This window comes from Neodiprion lecontei, chromosome 7 (genome assembly GCF_021901455.1).
Source record: "Neodiprion lecontei isolate iyNeoLeco1 chromosome 7, iyNeoLeco1.1, whole genome shotgun sequence".
In the NCBI taxonomy this organism is placed as follows: domain Eukaryota; kingdom Metazoa; phylum Arthropoda; class Insecta; order Hymenoptera; family Diprionidae; genus Neodiprion; species Neodiprion lecontei.
The window spans coordinates 13,653,229-13,677,072 of record NC_060266.1 but is presented as its reverse complement, the minus strand read 5'-3'; the positions used below and the strand labels follow the sequence as shown (position 1 = coordinate 13,677,072).

The following is a 23,844-nucleotide window of genomic DNA, read 5'->3' as shown; positions in this document are numbered from 1 at the left end:
ACCGGGAACTATCTTTTACACATATCTGTTGATATTACAACCAATTCGTATACAAAACATGACGCAAGTTGAAATAGAATTTGATGTACTGGTGATTAACAACCGGTAAGATCTACCGTATATTTGTTATATTAGCAGTGGAAAAGTGAGGTGCGCGAAGCGCGCAGGGGCGAAGCACTTAGTTGTATACAAACTGTACATAAGTAGCCTCTGAAAAATCATTCTACCATTCTTGTGTTTAATACATATTCGAAAACGCATCTGTGACATGGGTCCCGTTAGCGCCGTGACTGACCATAGGATGTTCATGTACACAACTAGTATATCTAAATATTCCAAAACTCGCCTCTAGAAAACTGAAGACTATCATCGCTCTAAACTCTTTGACTATTACTTCAATGTGATCTGCCTGTTCACTCGTCCGATCGGCTACGGGACAGCGTCAATCAATTAACGAGGCTTCTCCCATAGTCAAAGCAAGTAACTCACCTTATGTACGTAATCGTCCGGTAATTTTACGTGGTAACATCTAACGAAAATTAGTAAAAATATTACTTATAGGACGTATAATATCTAATAATCTGAAGAGACTAAAAATAAGACGTTCGGAAATATGAACTAACAATTTTTTTAACACGAGAAACTATGCCGGACACGATTTCCCGATGTATAAGACAAATTATGTTGCGTCATGTGCGCATCGAATAATTTTTGGAAAAACATTTATTTCATTGTTACCATCACTATTGTTGGTTTTAAAATGTCATTCTGTTTTTTTCTTTGGTTCCACAATTTGAAACGGTATGATGTTCTCTGTGCGTATCTGGACGTACACACAAACGTCTCGTTTAGAGATCAAAAAGTGCAGAAAAACCATCCAACACAACTCGCCCCAACTGACACTTCTCAGAAACGAAACAAAGTAAGAGAAGAACTGTAATACTTGTATGTATAATATTTATATATTATGTATTATAATCATCCATATCGTTAATTCAATATTATTGTGATCGTACAATTATATGTTTCATATATAGAATAAGATAATTACAATGTGATTGTATCATGTAATGGAAATTTTTCTCATTTCATTATTTTTTTTATCTGTTCTGAATTTTTTTGCTCTCAGCTGAAAATTCAAGTTTACCCTGAGAGCCGGTAGTTCAATCTCATTCATATTTCACGAGTACTTACAACCCGCTGAGATTTGAAACTCTGCACTATAACGAATATATGTATGTATATACGTATCTATGTATATATCCATATTGTATGCATATTTTGGTAGAATAAAGTTAGTTTCCTGAATCTGAAAACTGAAGATGGATTGATTAAACTTGGCAGAATGAGTTTTTGTTTGCGCATGCGCAATCTTTGTCATCTTTTCATGCGAGTCATTACTCTGTGTACTATCTGCATATAAGATTCCATGTAATGCTATTGTCCACAATTCAAGGCTCAATCAGCGCGATTCTAGTAACAGCGTACTAAGTTTCGTGTTAACTCATCAAACAGGAATTTGAAAATGTTCACTCATCAAATAGGACAGTTTTTCCAGGCTTAAGTCCATAGGGATCCTCTATCCCGATAGTATTAATAGGCAATATGAGTCTATTTAGGTCAAGTTGATCGTAAATCGATCTTAAAAGGCTTGGCAAACTTATTGTTAACTGACCGATGACTGTTACGGGTAATCGTAAAAATATAATCTCAATTCGCGATTTGACGCGGAAGAGTCATACATCTCATGGCATGTTTTACATAAGTTGACTTTTATGCCTTACAGAGGAAAATGCTGTCGCGATACGGTCCCTCGGTCCAATAGAGTTTAGTTATTTATTAGCACATGCTCCGGCAGATACTCAGCCTACTAATTTTTACCGATTTCTCTGGTTAAACGTGTACTAGTTATTTTCAAAAGTGTGGTTGTATTTGAATGTGCATGAAGTTCACAACATGTCTATAATAATATAATCTAGTCACCGAATTCTAACATTATTTGATGTATATAATGCATATAGGCCATACAAAGATTATTTCAAGAAATTATCAATTATATATATCGTAATTATGAAATATGCATACGATACGGTATTTATATCGTCTATTGTTGATACAAATCTGTTCTATAGGCTGAAGTTAGCACAATTTGTTTTCTTCAATACCTGTTCGGAAAGTTCGTTGACCAAAGCTTGTGGAGTGTACGTAAAGTGCGCTATTTCTGAATAGTACAGTAAGACGCCGTTGGCGCATACTTACAACTGAAACGTTCGATATTATATTCAAGTTCTTTTTGGCACATGCACGCTTTCAAATAACGCAATTATATGTACTATGTCATAGAGCGTCAGTTACTCCTCCAATTTTATGCATTTTCAAATCAAACTTCCCTTCAACCGTGTTCAAAGAAATAGCATTTCTCACACGTGCGAATAAGTGTCTGGCTCGTGTGCTGCCTTCACGCTGGACTTGTGCGATTGCCTCAGTCGTATTCATGCGATCGCAGTTTTTACATTGCGGCTCACGCCGTAATCTTTACACTCATTGTCAGCGTAAACTGCCCACTTTCCACACTTGGAACACAACTTATTATTTTCACCGTACATTCCATTACTTCACAAACAAATGCAGTTACTAGAAGTACCACTAAGTATAATCGAAATCTTCTGTTGTTAATGCGTATTTCATTGAATTTTTCATAAAATTATTTGTTACTGCATTATTGGGCTCATTAGTTTTATAGTTATTCGGATAATACTTTCCTTGCACACCATTTGAATATAAAGTCGTATGAATTTTGGATTTTTTTATTCAGGGGTTCCAAGATCAAAGCGGAAGTTTGTTACCACAGCCAAACAAATACATAGACTGACCGACAGTTTTTTTTGCAAACATGTTTTTCGGACACTGGAGATCCGAAAACATAAATTGATTCGTTCGCATTAGATAAAGTCATATTGGACCTAACCCAATACTTTTCCTGAATCGCCGTAGATAAGGAAAAGTGAAAAGAGCGAGTGAATTGATGAGTCTCCGTATTAGTACATTTAAAATCTGGATGCAAAAAGGATATAAAAAAAGAAATTGCAAATGCTGAGTGAAAAAATTAGGTGGAATATAAACTGTCAACACGTATCATGTATATTAGTAGATATTTATGCATACTTAGTCTATATAATACCGTGACCACACTTTATATCTATCATTTGAGTACATACATTTAACATATTATATATTGATACATCTAATGAATGTCTTCGCTTACCCCTAAATTTGCGAATACGATAAATATGGTATAGATACTCGAGAAATTTATTTTTATTACACCTGCATTAAAACGAGCTTTGCGTAGCAGTTTAGCGAGTGAAAGCAGCCAATTTAATCTTATAAATTATATCCATAGGTTTACGTATGCGCAGTCCACATATGCTTCACTTTCGTCCGTTGTGAAATCACTTTTGTCCCTAAGAACAAGAAATTGGCCACTCGCGTCGCGCGAAAATACTACGCAAAACTCCACTATTTCTCATTTGCTTGTTATAGAAACTATTGTTTGTGACTCAAGGCAAAAGTTGGCGATCACAGGTTGTTTGATTGCCGCACTTGCTTCGCTCAGGCGCAAACTTCACACTCGTCGCAATCACCAACTTTCGTCCCTTGTCGCGCAATATAATATTTTTGTCTCACTTGTGTTATCACCTATTTAGGACTTTTCGCATGTGTTTACATACACGTAATAATATTTGGTTTGTATAATGTTTAGTTTTTTACTAGGAATAATAAATATCACAAAATAATTGCGTTATCATTTACACCATGTGAAATTTTACTTTATTTCTTATAATTTGTCATTTCCTCTTTTATCTACTTTCCTTCTTCAATATATAAGTAGGTATGTTTGTAATATTACCATGTGAATAGCGTGCAGATCACGGAAAACATTTTTCGTACATACACGAGACAATTCTTGCAGAAAAAAACGTGATTCTTCAAATTTTCGTTTCATTCGTGCATTCACGAATATTTCGTAAATATGTATTCTAAACAAAACAGCGTGGCAAAGAAAAGGAAGTAAGTTTTTACCCTGCAAAAATAACTTGGCCATTACCCCGTCTTAAGAGTGTGATATTTCTACCGCGCATTGTACGAAAGCTTGTCCAATCACGAATATAATGTGAGTACGTATGTATTAAATTGGGGTGTTTTAGGAAAAAATAATTTGCGAATTTCCACCATAGCACCCTCTGAAAAGTTTGTTTGGATTTAAAAAAAGATTCTCTTAAAACATGAGCGTTGTACGTTACATGTAGGATGGCATTCATTCGGCTTTTCACTTTTTTTGCACATTTTTTTCAATTTTTTCCAGGTTTCCGTCTCATTGTGTATTGGAACATTCGCGGGCTAATTATAATATAATGCGGGCGTTCCGCGTAGCAGCCAGCGGCAAGAAAGAGATAGTTATGGTTTACCCCGTCCCCACTTTCTTAATACCTGGTGACTACCTCATCCAAAAACATTGACCGTCAGAACAGAAGCTGGTCATGGCCTAGGCTGTGACGCTAATGTTTGCAGCTCAGAATATAGATTATCTAAAAATATCATTTGATTTGCAAATATCGGTATGACGGTTTACACCACGGCCAGTTTCCTGCACTGATGGTCAATGTTTTTGGACGAGCTAGTTACCACGTATTGGAGAAATGTGGACGGGATGCAACGCTCATTTTTCAGTGCAACTTTCTTTATACCCAAACAACCTTTTAAGAGGATGTTACGGTAAAGATTCGCAAATTATTTTTTCCGGAAACACCCTCGGATGTATGTATGTATGTATGTATGTTTGCATGCATTGTAACGTTTGGGGTGTTACTAGTGCTACTGGCTTCTGCAACCTCATTGGAGTGTGTGAGGTTTGTATCCTTGATTTTAACGAATTTATGTTAATGAAAAATGGAAGGACCACCTATTTTAATAGGAAAGAAAAGTTATAGGTTATGCCTACGTGAAATACCCTTAGTTTATCATTGCCGCACTGTCACAGACTTATGCATTAACACCGCCCAAACTGCATTCCATCACTGATCGCAGACTTGGATCGATTAGTTAGCGTTCCTCTATCCCTCCACAGAACTGGGTAATAGAGTACCTAACCTGTCGTTCCTAAGCCGTTGAGTACAAGTTTTTCAATCTATAGACCAGGACGTTAGCCGTGGCTGTCCATAAGACTCGGGATCCACAAACAAATATCATCGGACGCGGATGACTAGTTGTTGTACACATTCATCTCTTTCACTGTAGTTGTAACAACTTGTCTTATTCGAACTATATGAAAATTGATCAACTGTGTCATCAGATAAGAGAACGAATTTGGTTGATGCTAAATTTCAATTAAACTATTGGATTCTGGCCTTTTGGCTTCACGTAATTTTACAAACAAAAAATATAATGAAAATCGATATAGGAAAAAAAAAAAATATAACAGAGGAAAAATCATAAAAGAAATGACATAAACTAAATTTTTAAATTATCGTCTAATATTCTTCTACGATTTACGTTTAGCGTTCACTCTGTTTAAGCTGCGAGATTTGGAACTGTTCCAAGTAAAAAGATTGCTCCAATTCATTGCCTCGAAATTTTGACTATGTCATTCAAATGTAAAATATGCTAAATTTCCTAAGTGCAAATAAACTTTTCAAGAAGCAGCTGAGTCATCGAACTGCCTCACGATAAGTATAGCTAATTATTGTCAATGAGTTGGAGTCAGATAGACACTTTGATGCTAGCGTTTTTTGTTTCGTCACTGCACTGCCACTGCTAACGTCGATGAAGGAGAAGAGACTATTTTTTGGTACTGGGACACAAACTTAGTCGTAGTACGGAGTCGGAGTCGGTACACGTACAAAGCCATGCGCCTCTTGCGCTCGCACACATAGTGCCGACCAATCAGACAAGCTGTACGCACTCACGATCACGATACGATACACACCTGTAAAAACCTACTTCGATACAGCACTAGCAGCTGCTGTTGACCATGCCTTAGCGGAACGTTGTACCAATGCTAGGCTAACGTTGAGTTTTGAGATCTCGGTGGATTATTTTGTTTAACACGTACCAGGGAGCATTGGTGATAGTTCTGAGGATTTTAGATTGGAATCTCTGGAGAATTTCGATGTTGGAATTACTGGCTGTTCCCCATAGCTGAATGCCGTATGTCCATATTGGTTTTATTATCGTTTTGTAGATGGTTAGTTTATTATACAGCGATAGCTTGGATTTTTTGCCAATGAGCCAGTACATTTTATTGACTGTCTGACTTTGTATATAAACAACTCAAACACCGAGAATGGGCATCACTGGATACCTACCCAGAATAGGTTAAGGTATAATGAAAGATAGCGTGAATGCCTAGTATATAATGCGTCCGTTCCTAGCTCGAATTTTTTCCGTTATGCCGAGTTTGCCGGAGAATATGTCTTCGACGAATTGCAGTTAATTGTAATGTTACGTAAAGTATGATATAGTGTAAGAGTCAATATGATATTTCCTACTGCACATTATTTTATTCTTTGCGAACATAACGTGATGAACGTATTATCCACCAAAACCAAACGTGTTCTATTTGGTCACATTGTTTTTTTTCAAGTGGTGAACGGTAAAATTCACTTTATTGTATATTTATTGGTAACTAATACTACGAAACAAAGTAACATCTCTGATAAAAAGTTTACTATTTTTTAGCGGCATTTTTTGGTATGGGAGGCGAAAATGGTCTACACGAGCATATATCACCCCGCCCTCTGAAATCGCGTGGAAATATTTGAAAATAGATCGAAACTATGATTTTAACGTTTTTCGTATATATCTTTTTTCCTTTCGTTTGTACAGAGAAAAGGTCGAATACATTTTTTCAGTCTTTGAAAGGTCTACAAAACTAGACATTGCGAGTAAAAAAACATTGATGAGATCAAAAGTTATTAGCAAGAAACCACTAATTAATTAATTTTAAATACATACTAATACAGTAAGTATTTATCACAATAACGTCTACGTGTTAGATTTAAGCATTGTTTGCCACAGAAAAATAATTTGTGTGGAAGCTGAAATCTATAAGTTGAACAGTTCGCGACTTATGACCTTATAAACAAATTAGCTAAACATCGGCCTGTACAATTCTGAGTGTTATCCGACATTACGCTCATTCTTTTAATGGTATATTTCACAATAACATATCAGAATCCATCATTGTATTTAAAATAATGCAATTTTATAACGAAAAGATTTTTTTTTAGACACCCTCAGATATAAAATTGAACTAACCCTTTATTCAACATTTTTTGTAACATTTGATCATAAATATATGAGAGCATGAAAAAAGCTTCAATTACAAAAAAAAATTGTTGAGATTCGTTGGAAGTAAACGGAGTCACAGGCCGTTAAAGTTAACGACTTGTAGTTCGACAATTTTAGCGAGTAGCGCGAAAAACATGTGACCATAATTGGAATACGGAGTACTTACATTGTCCTAGGTATTGAGTGTTCGGGAAAAAGGTAAGTAAGTTGAAAAATGTGAGAAAAGTCAGCGAAGCGCTAGTATTTCGGTGGATAACGCTCAGCGGACAGGGTGGGGGGAGCTAACTCGACGCGGAAAAAATCGCGATACGGGCGTTCGATTCAACGGCGCGACTTCAGTCGCACTTTTCTCAGGATCTGTTTGCAATGAATAAGTCATTTTTAAAAAAATCAGATATTATTCAACGATGGGAATCGAATTTCGTAACGCCAAATTGCAAAATTTATAAAGCAAAGCCGTCACGAGCACATTAATTAAATATACATATAAGTTATAATTTTCTTTCACCAGGTTAATTTTTGTAATTAAAAGTGAGTTTAATCTATTTCCTGAATGAACGGAAAAAATTACCTTTCAATGTTCCCAGTTACGTTCACACTTATGATAAAAAAATTACACTTAACTAACATATGATACATTAATTGTATATGAATTTACAAATACAAAAAAAAAACGATATTCAATAAATTTATTTCTTTTTATTGCGTGTTTGCGTTACAGTTCAAAATACCAAGTTGTTTGGAAAGAACGTAGCAGCCACTTTCTTTGTCGGCTAGCGATGTCGAAGGAAAGAGTATACGAATTTTGAATAGGATCGGGGGTCGGGCCTCGAGTTCAAAAGTACAGATACAGAGGCAGTCCTGGCTTGGCTCTCAAGCAGTTTGCTTCGCTGTAGCTGCTGAGTATTAGAAGTAAATTTGTGACTGTAAAATTAATGCGTTAATATCAAATTCAAAAATGAAAATTACTCATTTACCACAAATAGTTCCTGAGAAATGTACGACTAACGTTGCATCGTTGAATTAAACGCCTGTATCTCGATTTTTTCCACGTCGAGTTAGCTCTCGCCTTCCTGACCGCCGGGCGGTATCCAGTGAAAATACCAGCGCTCCGCTGACGTTTCAAACATTTCTAACTCATTTACCTTCTTCATAAACACTCAATATTTTGTACAATGAAAGTACTCCGTATTTCAATTGTGATCATATTTTTTTCCGCTACTCGCTTAAATTTGCAAACATCAGGCCGTAAACTTTAACGGCCTGTAACTCCATTGTTTGCCAACGAATCTCAACGAATTTGTTTTCAGGCATGAAGCTTTTTTCATGCTATTTTCATACTCATAATTAAATGTTACAAAAATAGTCAGATCAGCGGGCAGTTTGTTTTTGCTACTAATGGCGTATTAAAAAAAATTCCCTTTGTTGCAAAATTGCGGTTTTCTAAAAACGGTTATTTGTTCCTATATGTTGCTGTAAGAACTACCATTAAAAAAAAAAAAAAAACAGTGTGACGTCGTATAACCGTCAGTATTGTACAGGCCGGTATTTAGCTAATTTGTTTGTGAGGCAGGCCATGCGAGTCGTGAACTATTCAACTTACAGATTCCAGCTTGCCCATGAATTATTTGTCAGTGGCAAAGAATGATTAAATATGACGCGAAGATGTCATTGTAGTAAATATTCACTTTATTACTGTACATTTAAATCGACGTAATTATTTGTTTTTTTGGCAGTAACTTTTGGTCCAGTTTCATAGATCTCTCAAAGGCAAAAAAAAGTATTCAACTTTTCTTCTGTACAGTCGAAAGGAAAAAAGATATACACAAAAAACGTTAAAATCGTAGTTTTTATCGATTTTCAAATATTCCCACGCGATTTCAGAGGACGGGTTGATATATGTTTATGTACACAATTTTTTGTGCCGACACCAAAAAAATCAGCCTGCTCCAAGAAAATAATGCGGAATGGTCATATTCAGCCTCTATTTCCTGGACTTATAGGAGTCGAGTGACAACGACTTAGTAAGCAAATCGTATCTTAGCCTTTTTTCATATCACACTGATGTGTTTTCAATTGTGCTTGTGTGCAGTGTGTTTTTTGTGAAACGTTTAGAAACTAGACAAAAACACTGAATATACTGACAACTGCTTCGCACTCGTTTGAGGACATGGCACACGTCTGATGTACAAATAAAATATATCCTATAGTTTTACACGAAGTGTTCGAACTTGCTTTAATTACCACATAAGCACTGTTAAAAACACCATCATTTTCCACAGTAATGATGGGTGCGCTAAACATCATAAACTTGGATATCACTATTCAATTTATGAACTGTAAATTCAACACCGGAATTTTGAATTGTATTTGTTAAACCATACAAGTTGTGTAACTTTATAGTAAATGTATATAGATTAATAGCGGATTGACAATTGATTCCAGTCACTTTTTGTGAGCACAGACATCATTTTACCAACTTGTCAGTAACTGCAATCGTTGAAAACACATCTTAGATCAGATAAAAAAATAACCGCATTATTTTTTCCTACCCGGGTCCAAAACCCGTTCGCTTGCAACATTTGAACTGCTATAGTCATACGACCCACCACCTACGCTAAGCGACGATGTCGTATATCGTGATTTTATTTATGGTGTAATTGTCATAAATTGAAAATTCAATTACTCATTCCAAAATTCACATGGCAATTCTTTGGGCTTTACTGATATATGATACTCTCAAGTGTTTTGTATTAAATTTATACTTGTACAAGTTGAGTGGAGTTGCAAGAAAATTTCGGAATTTGCAAAAACTGTTGAGAAATTTTATGAATACAGTGTGCTTAATATATTATCAAGTGAAACTAAAATTCGTCGGAGTTATTCCGTCGGAGAATGTAGTCGTGGTAAATTCAAAATCAGACTACGACAGTATTTAAAGTCCACATGAGTGATTTCCGAATCTGCTAATGAGATATTCAAAATCGCAGAGTAAAATTAATAGAGATGTGCATTGATTGTTTTTTCCATAATAGATTTTTAATTTCAACAGACTGTAATCGAATTTTTTCGTATATGTATCACGTAAATTCAGCAGCATGTTTAGTAAATTCCAAATAACGTACAGTAAATGTATGGTAAAGGACCCGGCAAAATGCTTATGGAAATTGGCTCGCGGTCGAATTGGTTGGATTTTTAGTACGTTATCGTAGATATACTTCCAGTCAAAAGTTTCTATCGTCAAAAATTCCAAAAATCAATAGTTTCCGAGATAAAGGTTTCGAAAGTGTAGTGTATGTATCTTAATATCTATGGATTACCAGCTTCCTGCCTATCTTCAAGAACCAACCTTGTAGTTTTTTGAGTTATTTGTTTGATTTCAAGTCTCCTTAAAGCTTTGTAATTCATGAATAGCACTAAATCCATAGAATTCAAAAAATCCGAACACCTTTCTTCTAAAGCTTGTAACTCGGAATATACTGATTTTCTGGACTTGTGTCGACGAGAACTTTTCGTCAGGAGAAAGTGTACCATAACATATTGAAAAATAAGCCAATTTGACCAGGAACCAATGTCCATAAGGATTTTGCGGAGTCAATTACGAATACAACATATTCACTAAAATAATTTGGTAAATTTAACATACGATTTGCTTCTATCTAGCCAAGCCCAGTTGAGAAAATTGATTGCAAATTGAATGAGAATGCTCAATTATTCACTTTAAACACCAAATCAATTTTGCCGGACTTTCTAAAGTAAATGCGTGGCAAATTTATGAGCATTTTTAACAGTGTTGCCTAAGATTAGTCAACCGTACTGTCCCTCAGGATTGGGTACCAATGCTGTCCCAAGATTGAAAACGGCGACAGCAACTAGGACTGTATTTAAGCTGCATTATAGTACCGTACCAATGTCTCATTGTCAACCCAGCACTGTAACGACGTTCTACACATGCGCAGCGTTCGCTATACTAGCCTACACATCAACCTATTTTCTATAACATACTCAATCTACCCGCTAGTCTTTCCATCACTAACATGCAGTAATGTGGTTTTCGAAAACTTGGATTAACATATTGCGTCGTGAAGCATATTGTGCAATTTTTGCGTCGACTCTAATAAATCGGGCAACAAATACTATACGTAGGATAAAACTGGGAGACATTGGGCATTCTAAACCACTTCCTCTTCTACCGTATTTGAAATTTTCCCTTATTTCATAGAGCTATTACTCAAACTGCAGAATAAAAATTCATTATGTCAATATTCTCTGTACACATGGTAATGTATATGGCAATTTTATGAGCCCTAATGTCATAAGTGTATTAGCAATGTTCATAAGTTTCCTGCTTATATTTTTTCCGTACTCTCACATGAATTTTCAGCGTTAAAATCTCGACGTGTATAGCTTACCCATTTTTTGCGTGCGTTCCGTAAAGTAATTGTTTCTACGACAGTACCAAAAACGAGTATTAGAGTATGAAAAAAAAGTACACTTTTACGTCCTCGTACTGAAAAATGATCTTTTTTATCCTCTGATATAAAAAAGAACTTGTAAACTTTACTTTTGTTACATAAAGTATCGTGTTCACTATGGAGGGAAAGAAGCCCTTTCTGTCTCGCGTGCTTGTAATATTCGTCTTCGACTTGTGCAGCTCTCGAATACGAACAAGTGTTCAGCGTAAGAATGCGTACTTCACCTCCATGATGTACAATCTACTATTTATCTAAGCAAAAAAGGTAAAATACGATGAATAATTTTTATTTCTTTGAGTGAAAACTTCTTCAGGCGCACTATGCACATCTTTTCCTGTGTAGTAGAAGAGACAGAACCGTTACGATGGGCTACGTACCGCTCATTTGGGTAATCTCGGCTCGAGTTGACTTTAACCAAGCGAGAGAGAGACAGTCAGTGCATCGCCGCTCAAGTTGAGTTTACCCAAGTGAGCGTTACATCAGAACGCGTGATGCATCAGTAATAGTCAGTGTCTAGGAAAATACGGTGTGAGTCGAGCCGATAAATAGATCTTTGTTAAAGTAATTTTTGACAATAATTGATTAATATTTTTCTTGAAGTATAATTTAATATAATAAGCGTGTGTTTAGATATAAATTTGACAGAATTTTGTTGTATATATATAATACATAGCCCATGAAATAAGTTCACACGACAGAAGCGAAAACTTATACGACATTTATAATCCTAAGTAATATATATAATCAAAATGGTTCAAATTATCTATATTACTTAGAATTATTAATGCTGTAGGGGAGAGTGGGGTCCCCTGTGACACGGGGCACCCTGTTCCACTACCCATATCTCGTTTGCCTCTAGTGGCAGAATTTTGTACTATTAACCTATTATTCGTTGTCTAAAATCTGTCAATTCCATCCAATTTTCATACAGTGAAAAGTTGACATCATGTAGAAAATCAACAACATAGATTCAGGCCTACCGAAAGCTGGCTTTTGTGCCTTTTATAATCTGTCTTCTTATCCATTGCCGTGGAGTTTTTGTGAGAATCTCCTTATGTATTATTAGCCATACATAAAGGTAAGTGGGAGTACGAGTAAATTGACCTGAAAATGGTTTTTCTGTCAAATAATAATCAAAACATTATCAACATGCAGAGAGGTACATTGTGACAAAATTTTATGGGGCTCGTTGTGCCAATCCTATGGTAGTGTATAAATGTGATTTTAATTCTCACGTATTCGAGTTGAATGACATAAATCTAAATCTAAGCAGACATGATCCAGAATAGAAAAAAGAAATTTGACCGAAAAGTCTTCGACGCTGCTACGATGGAGGCTGCTGTTCGAAAAGTTATCGACAACGACTGGAGCGTCCGTTCCGCTGCAGCAGCATTAGAAATCAACAGAACGACTCTACAGTGATACTTTACTAAATACAAGACGCTTCCAACAGATGCACGACAGGGCATGAATTTTGCTCCAAATTTCCGGACCAGAATTGTTTTCTTAGAAGCTATTGAGCTAGAGTTGAGAAACTATTTACTCACCGCATCGAATATGCATCATGGCTTACCTCGTAAACAAGTCGTGACCTTAGCATATCAATTAGCTATTGATAATAATTTAAATTGTCCAGAGTCATGGCATCGCACAAATCAGCGGGTGTAGATTGGATTTTCAATTTCATGAAAAGAAATCCAGATCTATCCGTCAGAAAACCAGAAGGGACCAGTCTAACTCGGTCAAGTAGTTTCAATAGAAATACAGTTAACCTGTTCTATGATAATCTAGAAGCAGCGTACAAGCAGCTGGGAAGTTGTCAACTGCTTCCATTTACAGCCTAGGCGATATTGCATTAACAACAGTTCACAATTCATCGAATGTAATTGCACAGAAGGGTGAGAAGCAGTTTGATCAAATGACATCCGGTCACAGCATGTTGTTTTATTGCTGCGAATGGAAATTTAATCCTTCCATTCTTAATATTTCCAATCAAAAATTTCAAATCCCATATGCTTCATGGTGCTCCACCAAGTTCTGAAGGAGCTGCGAATCAAAGTGGTCGGATGAACGGTAAAGTATTTATCGATATCTTGAAACATTTTCAAATACATGCTCAAGCATCCGCAGACCGCAAAGTCGTGCTGATTCTTAATAACCATGATTCGCTCATCATAATAAGTAGTTTGAATTTTTGTAAGGGCAATGAAATTATCCTGTTGACCCTACCACCACATACTTCGAACAAGCTTCAATCTCTAGATCGTACGATTTACAAGTCATTGAAAAATTCTTTCAACACAGCCTGCAATGAATGGATGATAACCAACCCAGGAAAATCTAGATCTATTTATCAGATTGCGAAACTTTTTGGTATCGCCTATCCAAAGGCATGTACTGTTCGAAACGTAACGAAGGGATTCGAATCGACAGGTATTTGGCCGTTGAATCGCGATCTATTTCATGACGATGAATACCTGTGCTCGTATGTCACCGATCGACCTGCTCCTACCATTGAAACGAATCAGGCCCTAAGCATAGATTGAAATATCAATGATACTTCAAGTAATGTTAATAAGAATGATGTGAATAATAATAATGTTAATGAATTCATGGATTCGAGTACTAGTTTTGATATTGATGATCCATTTGTTTTTGATGCAGTTGATGTAGTACCTGCAAGCTCAGCAAGTGATGGGAATAAAACTGATCCTGCTCATCACGTGTCGCTGTCGCTCGTTGCTCCATTGGTATTTGATATCGTAACAGCTCTTGAAAATCGTATTGAGCCGATTGTTCTCGACATTCCAGTTATAGCAGATGCTAAGTTATCAGTTATTACCTGTGAATCTACTTAGGTTCCACAAGATTCACTGAAAATTAAACTTGAAGCCAGAACTAAGTCAAAGATTGAATGTAAAAAAACAACTATATTGCCGCAAGATATAAAACCATTTCCAAAGGCTGAACCTCGGAAAGGAATCAACAGAAAACGTAAGAGTAGCGCGATACTAACTGATACCCCTGTAACAGATACTCTATGTAATGAAATGAAAGCTAAAAAGTTTAAAAAAGAATTGATATTAGAAAAGAAGCTGCAGAATAAGCCAAGCCAAGAGAGAGTATGCACAAAACTCAAGTTATATGATAATTTTGTCAATTAAATTCCCGCTAAAGAATTGAAAAGCCAAAGGAGTGAAGAAGGAATCTTTACCGAGCATAGGCAAAGAACCAAAAGTTGGTAAAAAAAGAGGCCGCCCCGAGACACAAAGGAATGCTAAAAATAAGGCACCTCTTTTTTAATGTGATAAACAAACACTTGAGCCTGTTTGTTATTCTGTACCTGAGTACGTTTCAGACTGAAGTAATTAAAATTATTCATCATAGTAATAAGTTTGAAGTTGCAATAAGAATGAAAAATCTTTACCTGAATAGGTTTAAGGTCAAATCGAAAGTGAATGTGTATTTATTCGTATTAAGTTTTACTTTAACTATCTCTAACAAGCTAATAATTTGAAGTTCAAGAATAATCATAAGTGATAATAATATGTTAAGTTTTGATTTACCACATGCTGGTTTCGGTTACCGTACTCCAAAATACTGTACTTGTACACTATTTCGCGTATAATATGTAAGATGCTCAGAGGTGTGCAATGTGTGTTAAGTTTTAATGGAAAATATAATAGGTATAGTTGTACTAAGTGAATAAAAAAAATGTCTGTAGAACTGCTACGCAGTAGGTTCGTATATTGAAAAAGGTTGTATTATTTCTATCATTTCAAATGAAATATATATCAGAGCTATCCAGCGCTGTCCAACGAGTACTCAAAAATACAATAAACAATTAGTGAAACTCAATGGATTAGGTATGTGCCTGTTTTTCCTACATGGCACACAGTGCCCCACGTTTCACAGTATATGTCACATTCTACCACACATCATGGAACAAGGTGCCCCACATATGAGGCAGTTTGTGCCATTTACACTCTCTTGAAATTCGGTAATGTTTTATTATTACAGCAACATTAATTTGTTTATTGACTTTAATTTATATACTCGAATATCTATATCATACAATGGATACTGAGATATGTTGAGTTAAGTAGATAAACAGAGTGAAATTCTAGATAAGAAAAACGTGTCACATGGGACCCCACTCTCCCCCATAAGTTTTCTCTTCTATCGTGTGGTCTTAAGTACTCACGCTGCTTCTTAACTACATTGCTACAGTTCTAGGTATATATATATATATATGTGTGTATATATATATATATATATATATGGGGCAGTCCACGTCGATTCGACCTGGGTTTTACCCTTGACCTCTTGGATTTGGTTCGCGATTTTTTCTATGATTGTTCTCATTTTGAGAGGTACTCTGTTTTTTAATATATATATATTGTAGAATATCACAGTGATATGGAAACGTAGGCATTTCAGAGATTATCAAAAGTTCAGTTGATTATAGATTTCGACATAGAGCAGCCTCTCTCAATTGGCCCGTTTGCTAGTGATCTGGTATTGTTTGCAGTATTGTCCTATCTGTGATGCAAACAATATCCTGAAGTTATGAGGCTAGTATTTTTTCCACATAGCCTCAACAGCGGTATCTGATTGAGAGGCCACCATTTGATAGATTTAGGCTTAATAAGACAGCAATGCTTGTACATTAAGGCTCTAAAAAGAGCGAAAATACGTAATTTTTGCAAAATCGTATATTTACAGATATGTGGGTAAATCTATAATATTAATAATTATCATCAATAACGTTATTAGGATATTTATATTTTACATAGATATATGTATCCTAATAATAATAATCTACATATCGTTTTATGTCATACAGTTTGACGCAGATTATTGTATACATATCGGGTTCTTTGCTTACATAATAATGACTATATATACTAAGAGAATATCTTGAAAGTTAACACTCGGTCACAGCCGACTCGGCACCACTTACGTTCTTCGTCTGTTTTTCGTAGGCTGGCCATTCCATATTCAATTTTAAACTGCGAAAGGCCGACCTCATATTCTCCATGATATTCTCTCACAATCAGTATATATTTATTTGAGATCGGTTACAGGTGTAGAAATTAGGTACCCTGTGTAATATATTTCCGTGCACAATATTTGCCCTAATCGTTTTACATCACTTTATGATATACATGTATGTATGTATTACTCGAATCAATTGCTCTTAATCAGAATCATCATTAGTGAATATTTGCGTAAGTATTTTATATATATATATAGTACATATATGCATATATATGTACATATATATAGAGGGTCACTTATTGTCTGCTGAACACGAGCGCGACTGACGTATCGTTTGACCTGGCGCCGCATGAGCTGCTCTCTGTCCACCCGGGTCTCGAATTCAGCAACAAATTCATGACCATGTATGTCTTATACAGAGTGAATTACCAACGACTACGAGACTACGTGGTCCGTCGTCTGATAACTTTTAATCCCACGGGCTACAATCTGACAGCTATTGTCTATTAGGGTGACCAGTCGTAATAAATTTAAATGACACCTCACCGCGATATATGTAACCTTAAAAATCTTGACAGTTAGCGGTGGCAGTTGTCCTCAATTATCTACTGTAACAAATTTGTAGCTCACATACATCGCGGCGAAATGACGCGCGGTCACCCTAAACTCCAGCCACGTTCGGATTATAGCGCGTGCACATTAAATTTTCGCAGATGACAGGCGATGCAGTTGCTGAGACTTTACTTTGTATGTCGGGTAGTTGTTTTGATCATTGACCAGGTGTTAAGACTATCACTGTCAGAACGTAGCGAGGGAACAGGCTTTAAGAGACCAGCGAGCCCCTCTTAACGCTTATACGACACACAAATTATGTGTAGCATGTCTCTTAGATAACCTTTTGAGACTAACGCGATTCTGAGTAAGGGTGTGAGGGCCCAGCACGACAATCATACCCGGACCAGGTACCTCAGTCGTTTTTGAGCTATTCGTCTCTCCCGCCGTTTTCGTTGTCGTGGCTACACAAAGCAAAATCGACATAGATCGATTTGATTTACTTGACCCAACTTTGACTTTCCTGAAGATTCCCGCCAACTTATGAGCAATTTTCTCGTGAAATCTATGGTGGGCACCGATAGACTCTTTTGAACTAAATGACCGGTGTGTTTGGGTCACGTCTAGTAGTTTTGACTTTGAAAGGCTCTTCACTTTTCCATCCGCCCACCTTATCTGTCCAGAAGCCATCTCACATAGTAAGAAGGTTTGTGACGGCCAACTATGAGAAGAACACTCTAGAATCGACACAACTTAATGCGTCGTTTGTGTGTCAACCAAATACTGCCCGCGGTAATTGTAATTGTTTCTCGCACAGCGTTCGGTCAGAGGTGTTGATTCCACAGCGATCAGCTCAGAAGTGTCCGCTCTGCGATTATCCGATCAAGAGTGTCATGCTCGGTTTCCTGATTCCGGTTCTTAACACGGTTTGCGCAAGCACGCGCGCTGTCGTTGTTATGGATCAATTGCCACTGCTACAATTACCCTTACTCTCATAGCTACAATAACAACTTTGATTCAAATGACTCGTTCGAGACTCATCCACTCTTTTTCTCGTTCATTACCGAACAATAGCGCATGAATTTCTCTGCAAGCTATCCGGAAATATTAAGACAAATACATGTAATTCTTCTTCGAGAACATACAGCGTCTAATAATATAAATACAATTTTTTAACCCTGTGCAACGATCATATTTTTCACCTACTATTTCTTTTTTTTTGTATCTATTCTTATAATTATCGTGATTAATTTCATTTTTTGTAAATCTTTTTAGGCGAGTAAGTAGTTAATGTATAGTTTTCGGTATACATGCATAATAATAATGGTATGCATAAAAATAAATAATACCTAATAAATTAATACATAAATGCGTGTATGCAATAAATTTAGATTTGTGTATATGCATGTATGTGTGACCATCTGTACCTATAATATATGTAAAAAAACGATCGCATATTCATGTATATATAACATATGTACGAATCATTATCATCTATTTATGTGTCCTTTAATGTACTTACTGTAATTATACATATATTTATCATATGACATTTGCCCACATAAAAATGCGAATGGATGGAAACTTCGTGATATGGATCATATAACATTTTGTACGGGCATTGAATGAAAATAAAACCGTGAAAATAGAATTATTCGCGGCACTTTTCGTCACTATACAAGCCAGTTCAATCGCGGAAACTACAATAAAGTGTGATCAAAATCTTTTGTCGTTATATTTCTTTTCTTTTTGTATTTCTTCTTAAATGATTTTATTCCCTTGAAATCAATCTGTATTAAATTTTCTGTAAACGTCATATGTACCGTGTTGGAGTCATTTGAGTTTCATGAATTATTTTGATAAAAGCATACGGTCAACGGAAACAGAGTATGGCTATTTTTATGCCTATCGTGTGATTATGAAATTGTTTGAAATTAAGACTTTTTCCTCCAGCCGTTCTCGAGATCGTCACGGAAGTTTGTCTGGGCAAACGGACAGACTGTCAGCCTGACAAGCAACCTGATATTTTTTCGCAAAAGCTGTTCTTCGGAGACTAGAGGTCCAAAAACGTAAATGATATGAGAAAAAAGTCATTTTTTAACAAAATCAATTTTGTTTTTCCTACATCACCATATGTGATGAAAATTAAATCACCCCGTTTTAGCTAAAAAGCTTAGTACGTTTTTACGTGAGGCATGATCATATACTGCTAGTCTTCGTAGTGCGAACAGTATCCTGTGCAAATTTCAGCTGAATAATTATGTCCACAAAACTCTGCACCCACATTTACGTGCTGACCAAACCTCAAAAAATTCTCAGGATTTTGATTCGAAATCGATAGACTGTATTTCAATGCCCGCTACACGGAGAGAAAAATCTGAGAAAAATCACCCTGCTGTTACTATGATCGTGATGTAAAAGACACCTAATGTAGTTTTTACGGTGCTGCATCAGAAAAATGCGGCGTCACATTTTAAATTTTGTGCTGCCGAAATACATAGTTTCTAAACAAGGTAGTGATTTTTTTCATAAAAACCTATAATTTTTGTAATATGCATCAATAAAAAATGCATTAGGCGTCTTTTACATCACGGTTATAGACACCAGGGTAATTTTTCTCAGATTTTTCTCTCCGTGTACTGTATCTCCAAAATTCATGGAGTAAGCGGCTGCCGTCTGTAATTGTAAGCCGGAAGTGGAATTTGGCGAAAAAGATTATTCGAACATCTTCGGAGTAAGAATAGTATCCTGTGCAAATTTCATGAGAATTTGTTCGGTAGTTTGATTATAATCTTAATTTCAAAAAATCAGGGATCACGTGCATTCACTCATGAAAATGCTTAAACACGAGTTCTAAGGTGCCAAACATGCTCCCTGTATGGTTTGAGACTTTTTTTTCACGGTCCAATGTGGTGAAAAAACTGCCTTTCTTTCAAATGTCTTTTGTGAATGCGAAAAAAATTAATCTTTTTAGAATTTTGCGCAGAATTAATGACTAGAATCTCGATCATGAACTTTCCATTACTTCACATTTTGACATAGATATGCCGATATTTATAAATGATTGCTTTCTATAAAATAAGTACATATAAATTTATCTTGGAATGATGGAACAAATCAACTGCTTTTTCTGTTTCAGTCATAAATTGAATAGCTGCAGTAAGGTAAAATGAAATGTCTGTTGAAATACAAGCACTGAATAATAATATTTAGAGGTTCCTTATCGCAATTTTCAATTTCCCATACATTTAACGTGGTGAAAATTGTGTCTGTTACTTCCCAATTTTATAACTCGACAACGGATGAACATAAAAAAAAAACACACCCAAGATATAATTTTGTATAAAGTAGAATGAGCTAGTAAAAAGATACGTAATCGTAAATCTACTCATTCAAAAGTTATTCAATGTCAACGTTGAATTTTTATTTATTTTGCATTTTTTCAAATTCAGACTCTTAGGATTTCAAATTATTGAAGGACACAATTTAATAAGGAATGATATGCTCTACAAAGAAGGCCTTATGACATTTTCTGTTAATTCTGATAGTTTTGCTGTAGATCTCAAAGAAAATAAAAAATTTTATGCAAGTTCAACTTTAACACCCGTTGGTGAGCCGTAAGATTCGAAAGTGAAAATCAAAATTTTTCCCATGTCGAATGAACGGTAAATCAAAAATTGGGATAGGGAACTTCTGAATGTTATTATTGGAGGTTTAAATTTAAATAACAGGCATTTTATTTTACCCGATTGTAACTACTGAATCTGTGACTTCGGGATAAAATATAGTCTGTATTTTTTGATCTTTAATTTTAATTCAAATTTAAATTGGATTAAATATTATATATTGTGCTCACTTTGTAATACGGTACGTGTAACAAAGTGAAAGACATACATGTTTCAACTTCTGCACTATTGAAAAGATTCATACGTATGTGTGTGTGTGTCATAAGCAATAATATACATATGGATCATGTATATACTTATAGAACATATCACATAAAGAGAGGTTCAAACTATGAAACTTATACCGGCGTCTTTGGCAATTTCCGGCGCGTTGGTGACGATGGTGTTTTGTCCGTTTCCGTTTCTGAAAAGTAATTTCAATCTGTTAACTAATATCTCTTCCCCTAATTCTTCTACAAAGGGAAGGTGCGAGGTTGGTATCACGGATTTTGAAGCCCTTTCGGGGTAGAAAAGTACTTTGTGATAACAAGCTAGATGCCAAGCGGCAGCACCCAACTCAAAGCCGTTCTGAAGAAGGACCGGTTTAAAAAGCGTTACGCTATTCATGTACCTGCGCCGTTGCACTCACAGTGTTGTCAGTGTTGTCAGTTGCCATTGTCAATGTCATTGAAGCCGTGGTTTTACATACAGGTCTTGTAAAGAACAGAATTATCAGTGGTGGGGGTGGGCACGCTCAGTGTCCAAGGTTTTCGAGTCTCAGGCCGCCACTTAGCGTCGCTAGCTATACCGAGACGCAAATCCCCACCATTCTTGCGGCGGAAATCGAAATAACAAACTTGGATAAGTACTAAGCGTGCCAATTCACACTACCATCTTTGGAAGACCTGTATGTAAGACCGTGGTTGAGACGGCGTGGCCCGCGAATGTGCGCCTGACTACCACGCGAACGGCGTGGGTTCGATCCTACCTGCAATCAAGTTTTTCGTCTCTTGTATATTTTTTTTTTTTTTGCTACGCAAAAGTGCATGCTTATCTATCAAGAATATTGTCAAGTTATGTACAAAATAAGTGGATTGTAACGTTATTATTTCTTATTATTATACATTGATTTATTGCAAAATATTACAACGGCTTACAGCGTATTTTGGTTTACAATGGCTTATTACTCGCTGTCACTGTAGTTGTCTGTACAGCTGTTGCATCTGTTGAAATGGTAGTTATCGTAAAAGCATGAAAAACATGAATTGTCGTACAGACAACGACCGTGATAATGAGTAATAAGCCATCATAAACCAAAATACTCTCTGAACCTTTGTAATATTTGATGATACATCAGTGTTTAATAATGATAAATAATAGTGTTACAATTCATTTATTTTGTAGGCAAATTGACAAAATTCCTGAAAGATAAGCATGCGCTGTCAGGTAGCAAAAAAGAAAAAAAAAAATAAATTAAAAAAAAAGAAAGTAAGCGAAGCTGGAGGGTTCGCTTAGTAGTCGGGCGCACCGGAGCCACATCGTCTCAACGATAACTACGCGCAACGGAACGGGTACATGAATAGCTCTACGCTTTCTAAACCGGTTTTTCTCGAAAACCACTTCGAGTTGGATACTGCTGCTTGACCTGTAGTTCGTTATTACGAAGAGCTTTGAAATCCGTGACCACAACCTCGCACCCTCCCCTTAGTTAAATGGTAAAATTTTACCTGATCCTTTTAGAATGATCAACATCAATGTATATTTCATTCTTATTTCTCAATTTATTTTCCCCTTTAATAGGAGAAGTAAAATGACTGTAAGTTTGTGAGTGTTCAAAAACTTTCTCAACCTGTTCACGTAGAGCATATATATTTCACAAGTTGCTTTTCGTTAACTTTTTTCACCTATTGTTAGTCAAGAATTGTGTTTGTGGGTATGATTTATATCACAATCTCAATACTTTTTTATCATTATTTTTGTATTCTGTTTCTGCTTTTATTTCAATTTTTTTTATTTTCTCCTTTGCCTAGACTTTGTATAAATAACAGCCATTCATTGCATTCCTGTGAAAATCCGAAAAAAATGTATGATGCATAATTCCGAGACGGTTCAAAACGCAGAATCAGACGTTGAAGAACAGTACTTTTGATAGAAATAGATAAAATAAGTTGAGCTTAGAAGTAGAAACAAATAATTTTTCATACGTTTTGCTTTCAAAAATACTATATCTATTGATATTTCATCCGCATGAGTAGAGTCACAGATGCCATTGGCACTAGCTTCACTAGATTGAATTCATCGAAATCATGCGAATAGATAATGCCCCAAAAATTGGCACCACGCTCGGAAATGCTTTAAAACCACATTTCACATTTACAGAATTATCCAGCTTGTTATTTGGGAATTACATTGATGAATAATATCATGTCTGGAAGATTAAATCAATTATAGTGAAAATGAAACAAAGAAAAAAACATGAATCTAAACCAAGGTGATCACAACGCCTCTTGTATTATGTACGCCTGTTATGCAACTATTCAAGGAGCAGGCATATAAAAGTGTAATAAACTTATTATCTAACAGTTACAAATTGATGCAAAATTATTAATTCACCCTGAGCAAAAAGATTCATTGTCTATACATGTGACCACGATACCACATTATCTTGTTTGAAGAAAGGGAATTATTTCTTTCGGTTTACCGAAAACGCAATTTGTATCTGCAGCACCTCGCGTTTTTGCAGCATAAACCCCTTCTTTATAATATAGGTACGTGTAGGGGTTTCTATAACAGCTTAAGCA

At 35.8% G+C, this 23,844-nt stretch overlaps 1 protein-coding gene across 2 annotated transcripts in view; it reads right to left on the bottom strand.

Moving 5' to 3' along the window:
• LOC107217405 (regulating synaptic membrane exocytosis protein 1) overlaps positions 1-23,844 on the bottom strand; it is a 1,749,170-nt gene that overhangs the window by 175,423 nt on the left and 1,549,903 nt on the right. For both annotated transcript variants that reach the window (XM_046745888.1, XM_046745889.1), the window contains exon 15: positions 21,409-21,467. In XM_046745888.1, coding sequence (XP_046601844.1) covers positions 21,409-21,467 — 59 coding nt within the window. The remainder of the gene's footprint in view (positions 1-21,408; positions 21,468-23,844) is intronic.